The sequence below is a fragment of the Anabrus simplex genome, chromosome 14, assembly GCF_040414725.1.
Source record: "Anabrus simplex isolate iqAnaSimp1 chromosome 14, ASM4041472v1, whole genome shotgun sequence".
Taxonomy (NCBI): Eukaryota; Metazoa; Arthropoda; class Insecta; order Orthoptera; family Tettigoniidae; genus Anabrus; species Anabrus simplex.
In genome coordinates this window covers 20,217,359-20,232,850 of record NC_090278.1, presented here as the reverse complement: position 1 = coordinate 20,232,850, position 15,492 = coordinate 20,217,359, and the positions used below count along the sequence as shown (strand labels likewise).

General features: G+C 42.8%; 1 protein-coding gene across 1 annotated transcript in view; it reads right to left on the bottom strand.

Annotated features, from left to right (window-relative positions):
* Positions 1-432: 432 nt before the first annotated feature.
* Positions 433-15,492, bottom strand: part of LOC136885208 (zinc finger protein 397-like) — a 112,725-nt gene continuing 97,665 nt past the window's right edge. Inside the window, exon 6 of the mRNA XM_068230261.1 lies at positions 433-815. Coding sequence (XP_068086362.1) covers positions 433-815 — 383 coding nt within the window. The remainder of the gene's footprint in view (positions 816-15,492) is intronic.

Sequence of the window (15,492 nt, the reverse complement as noted above, 5' to 3'; positions counted from 1 at the left end):
ATCAGGATGAATCGCAAACTGTAGAAAGGTTTTCTCCATGTCCGCTGAGACATCCACGGTTTTCTCTCGAAATCGTATCAAAATGTTGGGTAACAGTTCAATGAGATTCGGTCCTTGCTCCAAGCATTCATGAAGAGAAGGAAAACCAGCAATTTTTGCAGAGGCGTCAAAGAATAGCAACACCACCTTTGTGTTATTGCTAGTCTCTTTTACCACTGGACGACGGGGCAAGTAGTATTCCCAACCATTCTCCTTCACCTTTTCAATAATGTTAAGCTTCAACCATTCACGAAATATTGAATCGTAATCTTCAAATAAATTGTTGGAACGGCGCATCTTTCTTGTTTTTCTCACCAGCCGACCCTCTGCCACTTCCTGGTATCGACCGTCCACATATTCAACACTACTCTTAAAATGTTCCAATTCAGCTAATCACTTAGCTTTTCTATCCTGCTTCTCAGCTGGGTCGCAGGTACCAATGGCCTCAAGTTTCCACAGATCAGCAATGTCCCCGTCAATTATAGTTGTCATAGTGTAGGTTGTGGCAAGATTGGTACAGCAGCTGGCAATGGGTGTCTTCTTCTCACTGCCCATTAGAGTCCAGCCAGATAAAGTTTCAACAGCCACAACACCAGAAGAAAGAATTACTCTATTGCCTGACCAGATCTTGCCCGCTATATCAGCTCCTAGCAGTATATCTATGGGCCCAGGCATGTCTTCAGTGAGCTTGAAACCTAATTGTTGAAGCTCTTCCTCCATTTCCGTGCTGGGTCTGGTCAACGGGATTAACGAAGCGATGTTGGCTTGGTCCAGTACTGAAAATATACCCTCGTAGATGAGCGTTATAATATCGGTGCCTCACCAATCCAAGGTTACAGCCTCCAAACAGAGAATGAATCAGACTTTCTTCACCAATGACATTATACTTCATTTCATTTGTGATCCATTGTCTATTAAAACACGAACCATTCGCTGCAAATAACCATTGTGCAGAATAGCAGCGAAGGACTGCAAGAACACTTCATTTGAGTCATCACACACTCAAGTTATAATTAACAGCAAGGAGATCTAATTCCGGAAAAGAACGTGCCACAACGTTTCTCTTTTCTACCTCTGAACTGGCCGTGACTTTGCTACACATCACCAGAATGTGTCGCCCTCTACAAGAACTACATCTCGCCCGACATCGATTTGCAAGATGGCCTTCTTGGTGTAGGCGAAACAACAACCAGCCTGAGCCGGAAGCTTCCATTTCTCATCAATAGACATGGTTACGGCCCTCTGGCAGTCAGTGGTACTATGTTCGCCTTCACAAAATAGGCACTGATTCGTAAGACTGAGATTGGCTAAGTCAGCTGCGGTAGCACATAGCTGAGTCTCACAAGGAGAATAATTTCCTCTATCCATCGGTTGCGAGTTAGAAGTACCGAAACGAGTACTAGCAAGGGCCACGCGCTCTTCCGTCTGTACTTCTCTCTTGACAAAAGTAATTAACTCTCTTGGTGCCAGGCGGTAGTGTGAGCTCCGCCCTTTAAATTGCCAGAGCCGATCTGGTCGGCCGTTAACAATCCAGTCGGAAGTTGCCAGAGCCGATTACATCGGCCGGCTTAAAATTCTGTGATATACGTAATTTTGAGGCAACCTATAGTGGAGTGGATACTTTTGTTACAACCTGTAGTAAAGGGGCTACACGTTATTGTGTGCCTGGCCTTGCTTTGGTAGTTCTAAGAGGGTGTTATACCTTTCACAAGAGTCGTTTCCTGTGTTTACAAATACCGCTAACCGGTCAGTAAGAGATTGCTCCTTGCAGTGAGTGGATGTGTGACAGGAAAATGGCATGTTATTCACGTGATAATTTTTCAGCAGCTATTGGTGACAATAGATTAATGCAGTATTTAGAACAGTGCGAAGTTAACGCTGATGATTTATCGGATAGCGATAGGGAATTTAGTTCAGAGAGTAGCGATGAAATTATACCAGACACGTCCGCGGGATCACCGCAGCTAAAGAAGAGACGTTTAATTGTGTCTAACAGCACTAAAGCTACTCTGAATATGGTGGTAGATGATACTAGTGATAACGAATATGATGATGATGATGATGATGATGATGTCTCTGGAGAACATTTTGTGGAAATTTGTCCCAATGAACCCGACAACATTCCTCAACCTCATGTCTCCTTCAAGGAAGTTCTTGGACCTAAACATGCCCTACCGTCTGATTTTCCGCCCATATCACACTTCAATTTACTTTTCACTTACTCTCTGCTAAACCTTATAGCCACATTTAGCCCTCTATCATTACCTAAATGCAGGTCTCCGCGGGCTAAGTGTAGCGTGCCTGCCTTTCACCCGGAGGTCATGGGTTTGATTCCCGCCCAGGTCAAGAATTTTCGCCTGGTCCTGAAGGTTGGTTCGAGGTTCACTCAATCTAAATGACCCTAAGTCATTGCAATTGAGGAGGTATCTGAGGGTGAGAGGACCCCGGTCTGGAAAACCAAGAATAATTACTGAGAGGATCTGTCTCACTGACCATGATTCACCTCGTAAAGTGCAGGTACCGAACTGAGCAGCGGTCACTTAGTAGGTTAAAGCAAATCAGGGATTTAGTGCCATATATTTCTTCATTTCGTAAATTCTGTTGTAATGTAAAATTATTTTTCTAATATATACTACAACCGAAAACGAGAAACTATTTTTCTGAAAACAAAAACTATAATATCAACTATTATTTTTTACTTACTTAATAATTCAGAATTATTTTAATACTGTCTTGTCCGCACATAGAAAATTTGTTGTCAGTATTTGCCAAAGATCGATACACTCACGCGAATTTTATCGCTGAGTAAAATTGCCTTGTTTTTACTAGTGACATATGTTTGAATTTTTATTTTTTATGTTTTTATTTTTCTCGTTCAAATTAGTTATTCTATAGAATTGTATTTAGAAATACATTATACATAATTACGTATATTCTTTTGTATCGTAAATTATTTTTTCAAAGTAGATATTGAGAGAGAAAGTGCGAAAATATTTCTCTCTTCCTAAAAATAAACGTTATCGACAACTATAAATCAACAATAAAAGGTCTTTGACCCTTTATATCTCTCCAAACCAGTTTCTTATTCTACGTAGTCGATATGTAGAAAATTTCATGCCGGTATTTGCTATACACCGGTAGATATACGCGAATTTTAAAATACATGTATTTCCTCTGAAAACGGCCTGGCACTTTACAGTAGTAGAGTGGAGGCGGAGCTCTGGCCTCTTCCAGCTGATGGGGAGCGGCCGACTAGATCGGCTCTTGGCTCCATGACGGTTAAATTATCCATCTGCTCCTCTAAGGTCCTATCACAATCTCCATTGGTACGCTCCCACTGCTTCAACGTTTCTAGTGGCAAACATGACTCCACTAACGGGAAAAGAATGGCAGCGTAATTATCGGATTTTTTCTGCAACGATTCTAATGCACGTAGCTGTGTTTCCAATCTGTCATAAAGTACTGGCAGTTAAGCTAGTTTTAACAATTCCCTAATGTAACGTTGAACCAAGATATCCTTACGACCAAACCTCTCCTTCAGTGATTGAATCGCTTGGTCATAATTCTCGCCTGAAGGCGGAAAACTTTCTACAATGGATCTGGTCCTCGATTTAGGTACTGTAGCCTGCAAAAGGTATTGGAAATTTTGCTCGTAACAAAGTTCCGGGTCGCTACCAATATGGGAAAACTGTGCCCAGAATCCAATCCACAGAGAGATCTCGCCACAGTATCTAGTCAGTTCCAACTTCGATAACCTAAGCGGATGTCTTCCCGAATCGAATGACTCGGAAACAGGTCGTGCCACATTTACTTGGGACTTCTTCAATTCACCAACCTTGCCTTTCAGTGTACAATAGTTTTCTTTATACTCATCAACTGTCTCCAACTCTTGTAAGATTTCCTCGTCGGCACACTCGCTTAAATAAAGGAAATCCTGTATATCATTATCGAGAGCCACAATATCGTCATACCTGACGTCAAGTACGGAAATCTTAGATACAACTTCGTCTACAGCGACTTTCTTACTAATGATTTCTATGACGGCGTCAGAGTGCTTCGTGAATACTGACCTTAAAATTCCACGCTTCTTCACGGCTGATTTCCAAATGTCTTCCTCTTTTACAGTCGTCATCACGATGGCCGGAAAAAGAAAACTACTCCGAAAGAATAGACGATAGTCAATAACAACCAAACCCGATAGCACAAACAAGGTTCAGTGAAATAGCAACTCGAATACAACAGACGTGTCCTGTCGCCGTCGCCAAATGTGATATATCCTACTTAATCTAAATGTTATTATTCCGCCCCATGCTATATGAACAGATCTTCTAAAATACAAGTTTGATACAACGAAGATTACACACTGAAACAAAAAATACTCGCTCCTACCAAAGAGATCCAAGGAGTACAATTAAAGTTCTGTGATACACGCTGGTGCTGCCACAGAAGATAAGCGGCTATGTACATTGAGAGTTAGTTGAGTCAACTACAGGTGTGTGTCATCTCAGAAATATAAAGTTATTGCTAAAGCTTAGTTTCATATACGCATTTTCATTATTATCTGATTATGTGTTAAGGATCTGTTAATTGATGTCTATAAATGTCTAAAGCTCTGAAAGTGTTCAGTTTCATCCCTTTTGGTTGTGTCTGCAAAACAGTGAGAGAATTTTGTATATTTTGTATATTTGATGCTGTGACATGCAGATATGCAACAACTGCTGATGTTTCATGCTTCTGTGAATAAAACTAAGTGATATTATTATTATTATTACTATTATTATTATTATTATTATTATTATTATTATTATTATTATTATTATTATTATTATAAAGGAACTTTCAACATTCGGAACATTGGACGATCCCGTACCTTTCGAGCGCTTGTTCGGAAATATAAAGGGCGAATACCAGTAAATGAGGCTAAAATAGAAGACCTCAAAACGAAATGGAATTTGTACCAGAGAACAAGAAACTGGAATGATTCCCTTCCGGAATAGCAGAACACGAAAAATGGAGACCAAACGACGAATTGGGAACTTGGAATATTTAAGTACTAGAAACCTACAATACCGGGCGAGTTGGACGTGCGATTTGGGGCGCGCAGCTGTGAGCCAGCATCCGGGAGATAGTGGGTTCGAACCCCACTGTCGGCAGCCCTAAAGATGTTTTTCCGTTATTTCCAATTTTCGCACCAGGCAAATGCTGGCGCTGAACTTTAATTAACGGCCGCTTCATTCCCTCTCCTTGGCCTTTCCTATCCCTTCATCGCCTTATCTGTGTCGGTGCGACCTAAAACAAATTCAAAGAAATATAGCGGTTTGTGTTATCAGTAACGTGTGCCACAAATAGAACTATAAATAAATTATGAAAAGAGAAAATGTCCAAACTTTGAAAAACTGTAATATTTTTTCTCTATGATACAGTTTTATGTCTGTATATATTCCAATATTTGCAGGTTATTGTTAATTTATTCACAATAATGCATTGTTTTAGAAGAACACCAGTAGAGTAGTTCAATAGAATGTAGACATGCCTTTCTAAAGTACAACTTCCGTATAAAAGATGCCATGAAACACAGATTTTACAAGCTTTCTTTTTGTTCCCTTTAAATGTTACGAAATTACAGTCAGTGCCCTTCTAATGCTCAACCCTCTGATTGTGTATCATATGGAGCAACAGTTTCAGCATCTGACGATAGGATGTAAGCTCTGAAACGCGTTCTGGAAAACACATTGTGACTGATAACTGCATTAATTATTTTATAACGAATGAATTCACAGTCAAAGTAGGTTTAGGATCGACGATGGTCTATGGCCAAATGGGAACATTGTGGTGCTTCTACTGCTGTCGACATGTTGGCCACATTGTGGTCACCTTCATCGTGCTCGTGCTGGAGCTACGTCGTGCTACTAGTGTGGTCATCGTCCTCGTGCTGGAGTGACGTTGTGTTACTAGTTTGGTCACCATCATCGTGCTCGTGCTGGAGCTACGTCGTGCTACTAGTGTGGTCATCATCGTGCACGTGCTGGAGCTACGTCGTGCTACTAGTGTGGTCTTCACCGTGCTCGTGCTGGAGCTACGTCAGTGGGGGAGTAGTGAGAGTTCTGGATACAGCGTCAGCATTTCTAGTAGTGTAGCTATGCGGGCTCTGACCCGAGGTCATTGCCCCCTAGTATAGTAGTTGTATAATGCTGATTTTTTGGATTTGTATAAGAGAGCAAGCCTAACCTCACAGACACCATCTTGCAGGGGCCTAAACTCAGTATTACGGCTTGATGCCCTACCCGACGTCAATTGCATAAGATGGCGGCTATACATAGGCTCTTACGGGGCGGCCTAAGGGCGCTTGCGCAAGATGGGGCTGTTCAGAGACCCTTATGAGACGGATTAAGGTAAGACCGAATGCCAAAATTTGAAAAAATGACTATTTTCGTTTATTGACTTATGTTACAATTTGGAATTTAACGAACATTTTGGTGTATCATTTATATGCAAATTCGTCCTAGAAGTAGTTTTAATTATTTTTTCAATTTTCATCTACACTGCATGGATTTTCGTTTCATCTTGCACCAATTGGTATAGTCATTGATATATCAAGAACTTCTTGACCTAGAAGGCTGTGGTTTGGCTCATTTTAAAGCTCCAGAAGTTTGCTATACTGTTGCGCTCTAAGATGTCTGCCTACTGTTGTTTACAAACAAATAATTGGCGATAAATTTATATGTGTATTGAATCCTTGTTGTGGATTCACATTTCTTTCAGTTTTTTAGTAATATCATCTGAATTAGGATTTGTGGGATATAATAAATTAAAGTTAGGGCTCACATGTGCTGTAATAACCTTAAATCCTGGGAATTCAGGCAGACTTATGGTTCTTGAAGAACTGGGAGTAGGAAAGCATACAGCATCTGGATTGAAAGTGCTTGAATGGTTAAGGGTGCAAAAATCAGAATTTGCGGCAAATATGGCAACAAAAGAAGCAAGAAAGTAGGAAAAAGGAGCAGGTTAGCCAGTGACTAGTCAGATTATGGTGCTGAATGTTTCTAATTTGTCTAGGAAAATGTATGGAGTAAGTTTTAAGATACTTTTTTCACTCTTCAACTTGGAGTTGATTTTCTTGAAACTAAAAAAATCTCAACAAATGTTCCTTTTTCTTCAAAACTATACAATGTATAACCATGAAATTTTGACAGGTACTTAATGTGTATACAATACAGCAGGGGATCTACAATCAGGACATTGCGACTAACAACTTAAGAGTTATGCCTCATTGTTCATGATATTTGTTATTAGAATATATCATTTCAAACAAAAAATCATTACTGCCACATTTATTGAACCACAATTCCGATTGTAGATCCCAGCACCTAGTAAGAGTTGAGGAATATACTGTAAAAATTTCATGCATTTATCTTTACCAGTTTCTGAGAAAAAGGAACATAAAGTATACAAAATTAATATTGGCGAGGTAGGGCATTCGGTCTTACATTAAGGACGCTTGCGCAGATGGCGGCTATACACAGGCTCTTATGAGACGGCCCAGGAGCGCTTGATCAAGATGGCGGCTGTACACAGGCTATTATGAGGGCACCTAGGGGCGCTTGCGCAAGGTGGCGGCTATACATAGGCACTTATGAGACGGCCAAGGGGCGCCCGTTTAAGATGGCGACTATACATAGGCTCTTACGAGATGCCCTATGGGCGCTTGGGCAAGATGACGGCTATACATAGGCTCTTACGAGGCCGCCTAAGTGCACTTGTGCAAGATAGTGGCTATACACAGGCTCTTATGTGGCGGCCCAGGGGCGCTTGATTAAGATGGCGGCTATACACAGGCTCTTATGAAACGGCCTAATGGTGCTCGTGCAAGATGGCAGCTATACATAGACTCATATGAGACGACCCAGGGGCGCTTGCTACAGATGGCGGCTATACACAGACTCTTATGAGAAGGCCCAGGGTGCTTGCGTATCATGGCGGCTATACATGCGCGCTTATGGGATGACCCGGGGGCACTTGCGCAAGAAGGCGGCTATGCATATGCTCTTTTGAGACGACCTAGGGACGCTTGCGCAAGATGGCGGCTATACAGGGGCTCTTATGGAGAAAGCTGGCCCAGGGCCTACTGTGAGAGATGGTGGCTATACACAGGCACTTATGAGACGGCCTAATTGCACTTTCGCAAGATGGCGGCTATACATAAGCACTTATGTGACGGACTAAGGGCGCTTACGCAAGATGGCGGCTATACACAGACTCTTATGGCCTCCTCCTCATCCTCCGCCTGGCCACAGACGCGTCTCTCCTCCTCCTCCTCCGACGGGGCATAAGAGATCGGCTCATGGTTTTATGTATATCTGACAAGTCTAATCCTGCATTACCTTGACAACGCGATCTTTTTCTTAAGGCTTATCGCATTACGGGAGTGAGCACGTGCTGCTCTGTTTACACCTGCAGCGATGATGTCATCACGGTTATGCATGTTTAGACTTGTTCGAACTGTATTCTCATGGAGTGAACTGTAGAGAGCTGCCACAGGGGCTCACAACTTGTAACTTACGACCTATTAATTTTACCAGCCTAACTTTCGGGAACTGAAGCGGGTGCTACTATGCACGATGGCTGCTATACTGTAATCTCATGGGCTGAACACCAGGGAGCTACCTCAGGGTTTTAAAACATGTAACTTATAGCGCATTAGTTTTATCGCCTAACTTTTGTGAACTGAGGCAGTGGCTACTAGGTAAAATTGCTGCTCTACATTGGATATATTAGACTGACTTTAAGGAGCTGGGCTATCGCTCATCATAGTAACCAGCTACCGTTCATAACTTTAGTCTAGCACAGGAGCTAGTAGCGATACATGAACTTTAAGGCGCTAACTTGGGGAGAGTTGTGCTATGGCTTTTCACATATTAGGCTAGTGCGGGGATTTCATTCTCCAAACCGAACTCCCTTCCTAACATCAGTCTAGAGCAGGAGCCCTTGCGTATACATAGACTCTAATGGGACTAATCTTGCGGGGAGACCTGCACATGGGCTCTCGAGGAAGGATAGTCGCTGAAAGCTAAAAGCATAATCAGAATGATGAGATGTAGATAAACATAGAATGTTGCTATGACCTAACTTTACAATCTTGTTAGAACTGATAAAGTTCATTCAGTGTAGGATTGCAAAATGCTGAACCGAAAAAATCGTGCTGTCTATAATAGGGAATGGAACGCAGGGGTCACGTCTTATCGGAAGGGAAAAAGGGCAAAAGTGCAAAATGACTCTTCCCCTCCTTACAGTGCCCTCCTCCTCCTAGGGCTAAAGGGCTAAAGGGCTAATGAGCTAAAGGGCTAGGGGGCTAAAAGGATGATATACAAAAGGGCTACAGCACAAAAGGGCAAAAGGGCAAGGAGGTTTAAAATTCGTAGTATTTAGATTGCCTCTCCTCTTTCTATCCGTGCTTGAGAACGGCTCTACAGCTAGAAGCGGAGTTAGCACCCTAAGAATGGAGAATGTTGGATAGGTCTCTACCAATATAGCTGCACAATCTACTATATGCTACAGAAGGATTACTTAGTTGAGGGTTGGGAATGTAGGAAGTTGTTTAGGCTGTTGTACTAAAAGGATGAGAGAGAGGGAGAGAGGGAGAGAGAAAGAGAAAGCTTACAGATAAGGTGATTGTTTTGAAGAGCTATTACTCAATAATAGCTGCACGACGTAATTCTGGTTCTATTTCGAAGATATCTGCTTTATACGCAGTGTAACCAGCATTTTGAAAGGCGCTTAGCAGCTGCAAACGTTTTACAAGTAGATTAGGGTCCTTACAGTGTCTTACGTCAATATGAGGTAACAGAGGCTTGTTGTGAACTGTGAGCCTGCATGCAGACAGTTGATGTGTAGGGACTTGTTTTGATGTAATACGTGCTTCTGCAGTAGCGTTTCTAGGTACAAACTTAACTTGTTTTGATAGCAAAGAAGCGTTGAAATCTTCTTCTACTTCATCTTGTACCTCATCTTGAGATCTTCGCACAGCGACAGAAAGGGTTAGAAAATGAAGTAAAATCATAAAGCTCAAATGGCAAGAAACATTGAGATCTCCTTTTTCTTCTTCTCCTTTTTCTTTATTATCACTGTTATCATCAGCATCCTCCTCATCATCATCTTGGTTCTCTTTATCTCGAAATGTGTGCTTAGTAACAGAACTTGTAGCAGGTCGAGACAAGGGAGAATTAAAAATCTCTCGCGGAAGTGTACTTCTCAAAAATAAATTAGTATTTGCTGGGATACGGTTGATCGCTTTATATTTTCTTGTCGATGAGGCTACATTACATGCGGTCTCGTGACGTTGAGCGTTGCATGCTTTCTTGAAATCTCTTCTACAACATTAGAATTGAAAATCTGTCCTACAAGATATCTCATGACGTCTCTTGTGATAGCCTCGGGTAAATATTTTTCCACTCTCTTTGCAAATATAGCTAGAAATGGGTTGACCCATGACGGGCTTTACCTTTTGCTAATTGATTCTTCTTTAAAAGAAACAAGTTAAATCTTCTAGACACTTGATGCTCTCTACTTCCACGATGTGAACATCTTAACGATTAACAGTAAACTAACACAAAAGCGTAAAACCTATCTCATACACCTCACACAGGGTAGGTGTGGACAATAGATGAGATAGTCAAGGAAGAGGGAAGCAGTGAGGTTAGACCCTGTCAAGATGCCAGCATTGAGGTTAGCGACGTTTTCTTGTCCAAATAATTGAGGTTAGGACCCGACAAGTTAACCGCTTCAATCTTGACATGTCCTAACTACGTGCATTACTTCTGCGCGGATTTTAAAGATGGCCATACTCACTGTTGGCTAGCTTGACAGACCCTAACCACAATTTTGCCTTCATAATGACGTAGGCGCGGAATTTAAACAGCTGTCAAGATGCAAGCGGGTAACTTGTCGGACACTAACCTCACGTTTTTGGACAAGAGAACGTCGCTAACCTCACTGCTAGCATCTTGACAGGGTCTAAACTCACTGCTTTCCTCTTAACCGGTTAACTTGTCGGACCCTAACCTCACTTTTTGGACAAGAAAACGTCGCTAACCTCACTGCTGGCATCTTGACATGGCCTAACCTCACTGCTTCCCTCTTCCTTGACGATCTCATCTTATCTCCACACCTAACCTGTATCAGGTGTATGAGATAGGTTTTACGCTTTTGTGTTATTTTACTGTTATTCGTTGTGCTGTTCACATCGTGGAAGTAGAGAGTAGTAAGTGTCTTGTAGATCTAACTTGTTTTTTTAAGGGAGAATCAGTTAGCAGAAGATAAATCCCGTCATGGTCAACCCATTTCTAGCTATATTTGCAAAGAGTGTGGAAGAACATTTACCCGAGGCTATCGCAAGAGACGTCATGAGATAACTTGTAGGACAATCTTTCAATGCAAACATTGTGGAAGAGAGTTCAAGATACAACGCTGAACATCACGAAGCCGCATGTAATGTAGCTACATCGAGAAGGAAATATAAAGCGCTCAACCGTATTCAAGCAAATACTGATTTTAAGAATATTGAACTTTCACAACCGAATTGTAATCGAAACCGACATTCAACCTATTAGGTCGTGTTACGTACATTCAGTACGTGTTGAAGAGATGTTAAGTACAGAACAAAAATGGTGAACCGGACACAAGTGGGATCCGAACGAACAACCTCCCGATTTCGCGTCGGTTGCTCTACCAATTGAGCTATGGTGGCCCTCAACGGGCGACTTAAACGAACTGTACAGTGTGATGGCAGTAGTGCCAGACCTGTAGCTTAGATCGTTTCTAACAGAACAAAAACGGCTTAGCCCACCATAGCTCAATTGATAGAGCAATCGACGCGAAATCGGGAGGTTTTGTGTTCGGATTCCACTGGTGTCAGAATGGCCATTTTTGTTCTGTTCTTAACATCTCTTCAAAACCTACTGAATGCACGTAACACGACCTAATAGGTTGAAAGTCGGTTTCGATTCAAATATTGATATACTTTAAAAAGTACACCTCCGCGAGTGATTTCTAATTCTCCCTTGTAGCCTCGACCTGCCACAAGTTCTGTTACACATTTCGAGATAAAGAGAACTAAGATGATTATGGTGATGATGAGGACGAGGATGTTGACGATAATAGTGATAATAAAGAAAAGGAGAAGAAGAAAAAGGAGATCTCAATGTTTCTTTGCCATTAGAGCTTTATGATTTTACTTCATTTTATAACCCTTTCTGTCGCTGTGCAAACATCTCAAGAAGAGGTACAAGATGAAGTAGAAGAAGATTTCAACGCTTCTTTGATATCAAAACAAGTTAAGTTTGTACCTGGAAACGCTACTGCAGAAGCACGTATTACATGAAAACAAGTCCCTACAGATCAAGTGTCTGTATGCAGGTTCAAAGTTCACAACAAGCTCCCTTACCCCATGTAGACGTAAGATACATAAGGACGTTAATCTACTCGTAAAAAGTTTGCAGCTGCTAAGAGCCTATCAAGATGCTGGTTACACAGCGTATAAAGCAGATATCGTTGAAATAGAACAAGAATAACGTCGTGCAGCTATTATTGAGTAATAGCTCTTCAAAGTAAACAACCTTATCTGTAACCTCTCTCTCTCTCTCTCGACAGTACAACACCCTAACCACCTTCCTACTTTACCAGAACTCACCTAAGTCATCCTGTAGCATATAGCAGATTGAGTAGCTATATTGGTACAGAATCTTTTCCAACATTCTCCCTTCCTTAGGATGTTAACTCCACCTCTAGATGTAGAGCCGCTCTCAAGCCCGGGTAAAGAGAAAAGAGGTACTCTAAATACTACGAATTTGTAAGCCTCTTTGCCCTTTTGCTCTTTTGTCCTTCAAACTTTTAGCCTTTTTGTCTATTAGCCTTATGCCTATTAGCCCTATAGCCCTATAGCCCATTAGCCCTTTAGCGCATTAGCCTGTAGCCCTTTATTCCGTTAGCCCTTTAGCCCATTACGTGTGTGCTATTTGCTTTACGTCGCACCGACACAGATAGGTCTTATGGCGACGATGGGACAGGAAGTGGCTTGGAGTGGGAAGGAAGCGGCCGTGGCCTTAATTAAGGTACAGCCCCAGCATTTGCCTGGTGTGAAAATGGGAAACCACGGAAAACCATCTTCAGGGCTGCCGACAGTGGGGTTCGAACCCACTATCTCCCGAATACTGGATACTGGCCGCACATAAGCGTCTGCAGCTATCGAGCTCGGTTTAGCCCATTACACCTTTAGCACTAGGTGGAGGTGGAGGGCACTGTAAGGAGAAGAAAGAAGAAGAATCCTTTTGCCCTTCTGATAAAACGTGACCACCGGGTTCCATTCCCTATTATGTGTAGCACAATTTTTTTTCAGTTTAGCATTTTGCAATCGTACACTGAATGAACTTTAGCAATTCTAACAAGGTAACAAAGTTAGCAACATTCTATGTTTATCTACATCTCATTGTTCTGATTATGCTTTTAGCTTTCAGCGACTATCCTTCCTCGAGAGCCCTTGTGCAGTTCTCCCCGCAGGGTTAGTCCAATAAGAGTCTATGTATACGCAAGGGCCCCTGCTCTAGACTGATGTTAGGAAGGGCATTCGGTTAGGAGGATGATATCCCCGCACTAGCCTAATACGTGAAAAGCCATAGCACAATTCTCCCCAAGTTAGCGCCTTAAAGTTCATGTATCGCTACTAGCTCCTGTGCTAGACTAAAGTTATGAACGGTAGCTGGTTACTATGATGAGCGATAGCCCAGCTCCTTAAAGTTAGTCTAATATATCCAATGTAGAGCAGCTATTTTACCTTCTAGCCACTGCCTCAGTTCACAAAAGTTAGGCGATAAAACTAATGGGCTATAAGTTACATGTTGTAGCTCTCTAGTGTTCAGCCCATGAGATTACAGTATAGCAGCCGTCATGCATACTAGCTCCCGCTTCAGTTCCCGAAAGTTAGGCTGGTAAAATTAATAGGTCTTAAGTTACAAGTTGTGAGCCCCTGAGGCAGCTCTCTTGTTATGTCTGTACGAATAGAGTATATCAGCTATCTTATATCTCAGCACTTGCCTCAGTTATGGAATGTCGGGCTGATCAAACTAATAAGTCATAAGTTATAAGTTATAAGTTGTGAGCCCCTGAGGCAGCTCTCCAGTTATGTCTGTACGAATAGAGTATATCAGCTATCTTATATCTCAGCACTTGCCTCAGTTATGGAATGTCAGGCTGATCAAACTAATAAGTCATAAGTTATAAGTTGTGAGCCCCTGAGGCAGCTCTCTTGAGTTGACTCCAAGAGAATACAGTTCGAACAAGTCTAAACATGTATAAGCATGATGACGTCATCGCTGCAGGTTAAAAACAGAATAGCACGTGCTCACTCCCGTAATGCGAAAATCCTTAAGCATAAGACCGCGTTGTCGTAGTTATGCATGTGTAGACTTGTCGGACAGAGACATAAAACCATGAGCTGACCTCTTGTGCACCGTCGGAGGAGGAGGAGGAGGAGGAGGAGGAGGAGGAAGAAGAACGCGGCTATTCCCCATCGGAGGATGAGGAGGAGGCTATAAGCGTCTATGTATACACGCCGTCTTGCGTAGAAGTCTCCTGTGCTAACTTTCTCCATTAGAGCCTGTGTATAGCCGCCATCTTGCACAGTAGGCCGCTGGGCCAGCTTTCTTCATAAGGGCGTGTGTACAGCCGCCATCATGCGCAAGCGCCCATAGGCCGTGTCATAAGAGCCTGTTTATAGCCGCCATCCTGCGCAGTATGCCGCCGGGCCAGCTTTCTCCATAAGAGCCTGTGTATAGCCGCCATCTTGAGCAAGCGTCCCCGGGCGGTCTCATATGAGCATGTGTGTAACCGCCATCTTGCGCAAGTGCCCTTAGTCCGTCTCATAAGAGCCTATGTATAGCCGCCATCCTGCGCAGTATGCCGCCGCGCCAGCTTTCTCCATAAGAGCCTGTGTATAGCCGCCATCTTGAACAAGCGTCCCCGGGCGGTCTCATATGAGCATGTGTGTAACCGCCATCTTGCGCAAGTGCCCTTAGTCCGTCTCATAAGAGCCTATGTATAGCCGCCATCCTGCGCAGTATGCCGCCGGGCCAGCTTTCTCCATAAGAGCCTGTGTATAGCCGCCATCTTGAACAAGCGTCCCCGGGCCGTCTCATATGAGCAAGTGTGTAACCGCCATCTTGCGCAAGCGCCCATAGGCCATCTCATAAGCGCGTATGTATAGCCGCCATCTTACACAAGCGCCCGTAGGCCGTTTCATAAGAGCATGTGTATAGCCGCCATCTTGTGCAAGCGCCTCTAGGCATCTCATAAGCGCGTATGTATAGCCGCCATCTTACACAAGTGCCCGTAGGCCGTTTCATAAGAGCATGTGTATAGCCGCCATCTTACACAACCGCCCGTAGGCCGTTTCATAAGAGCATG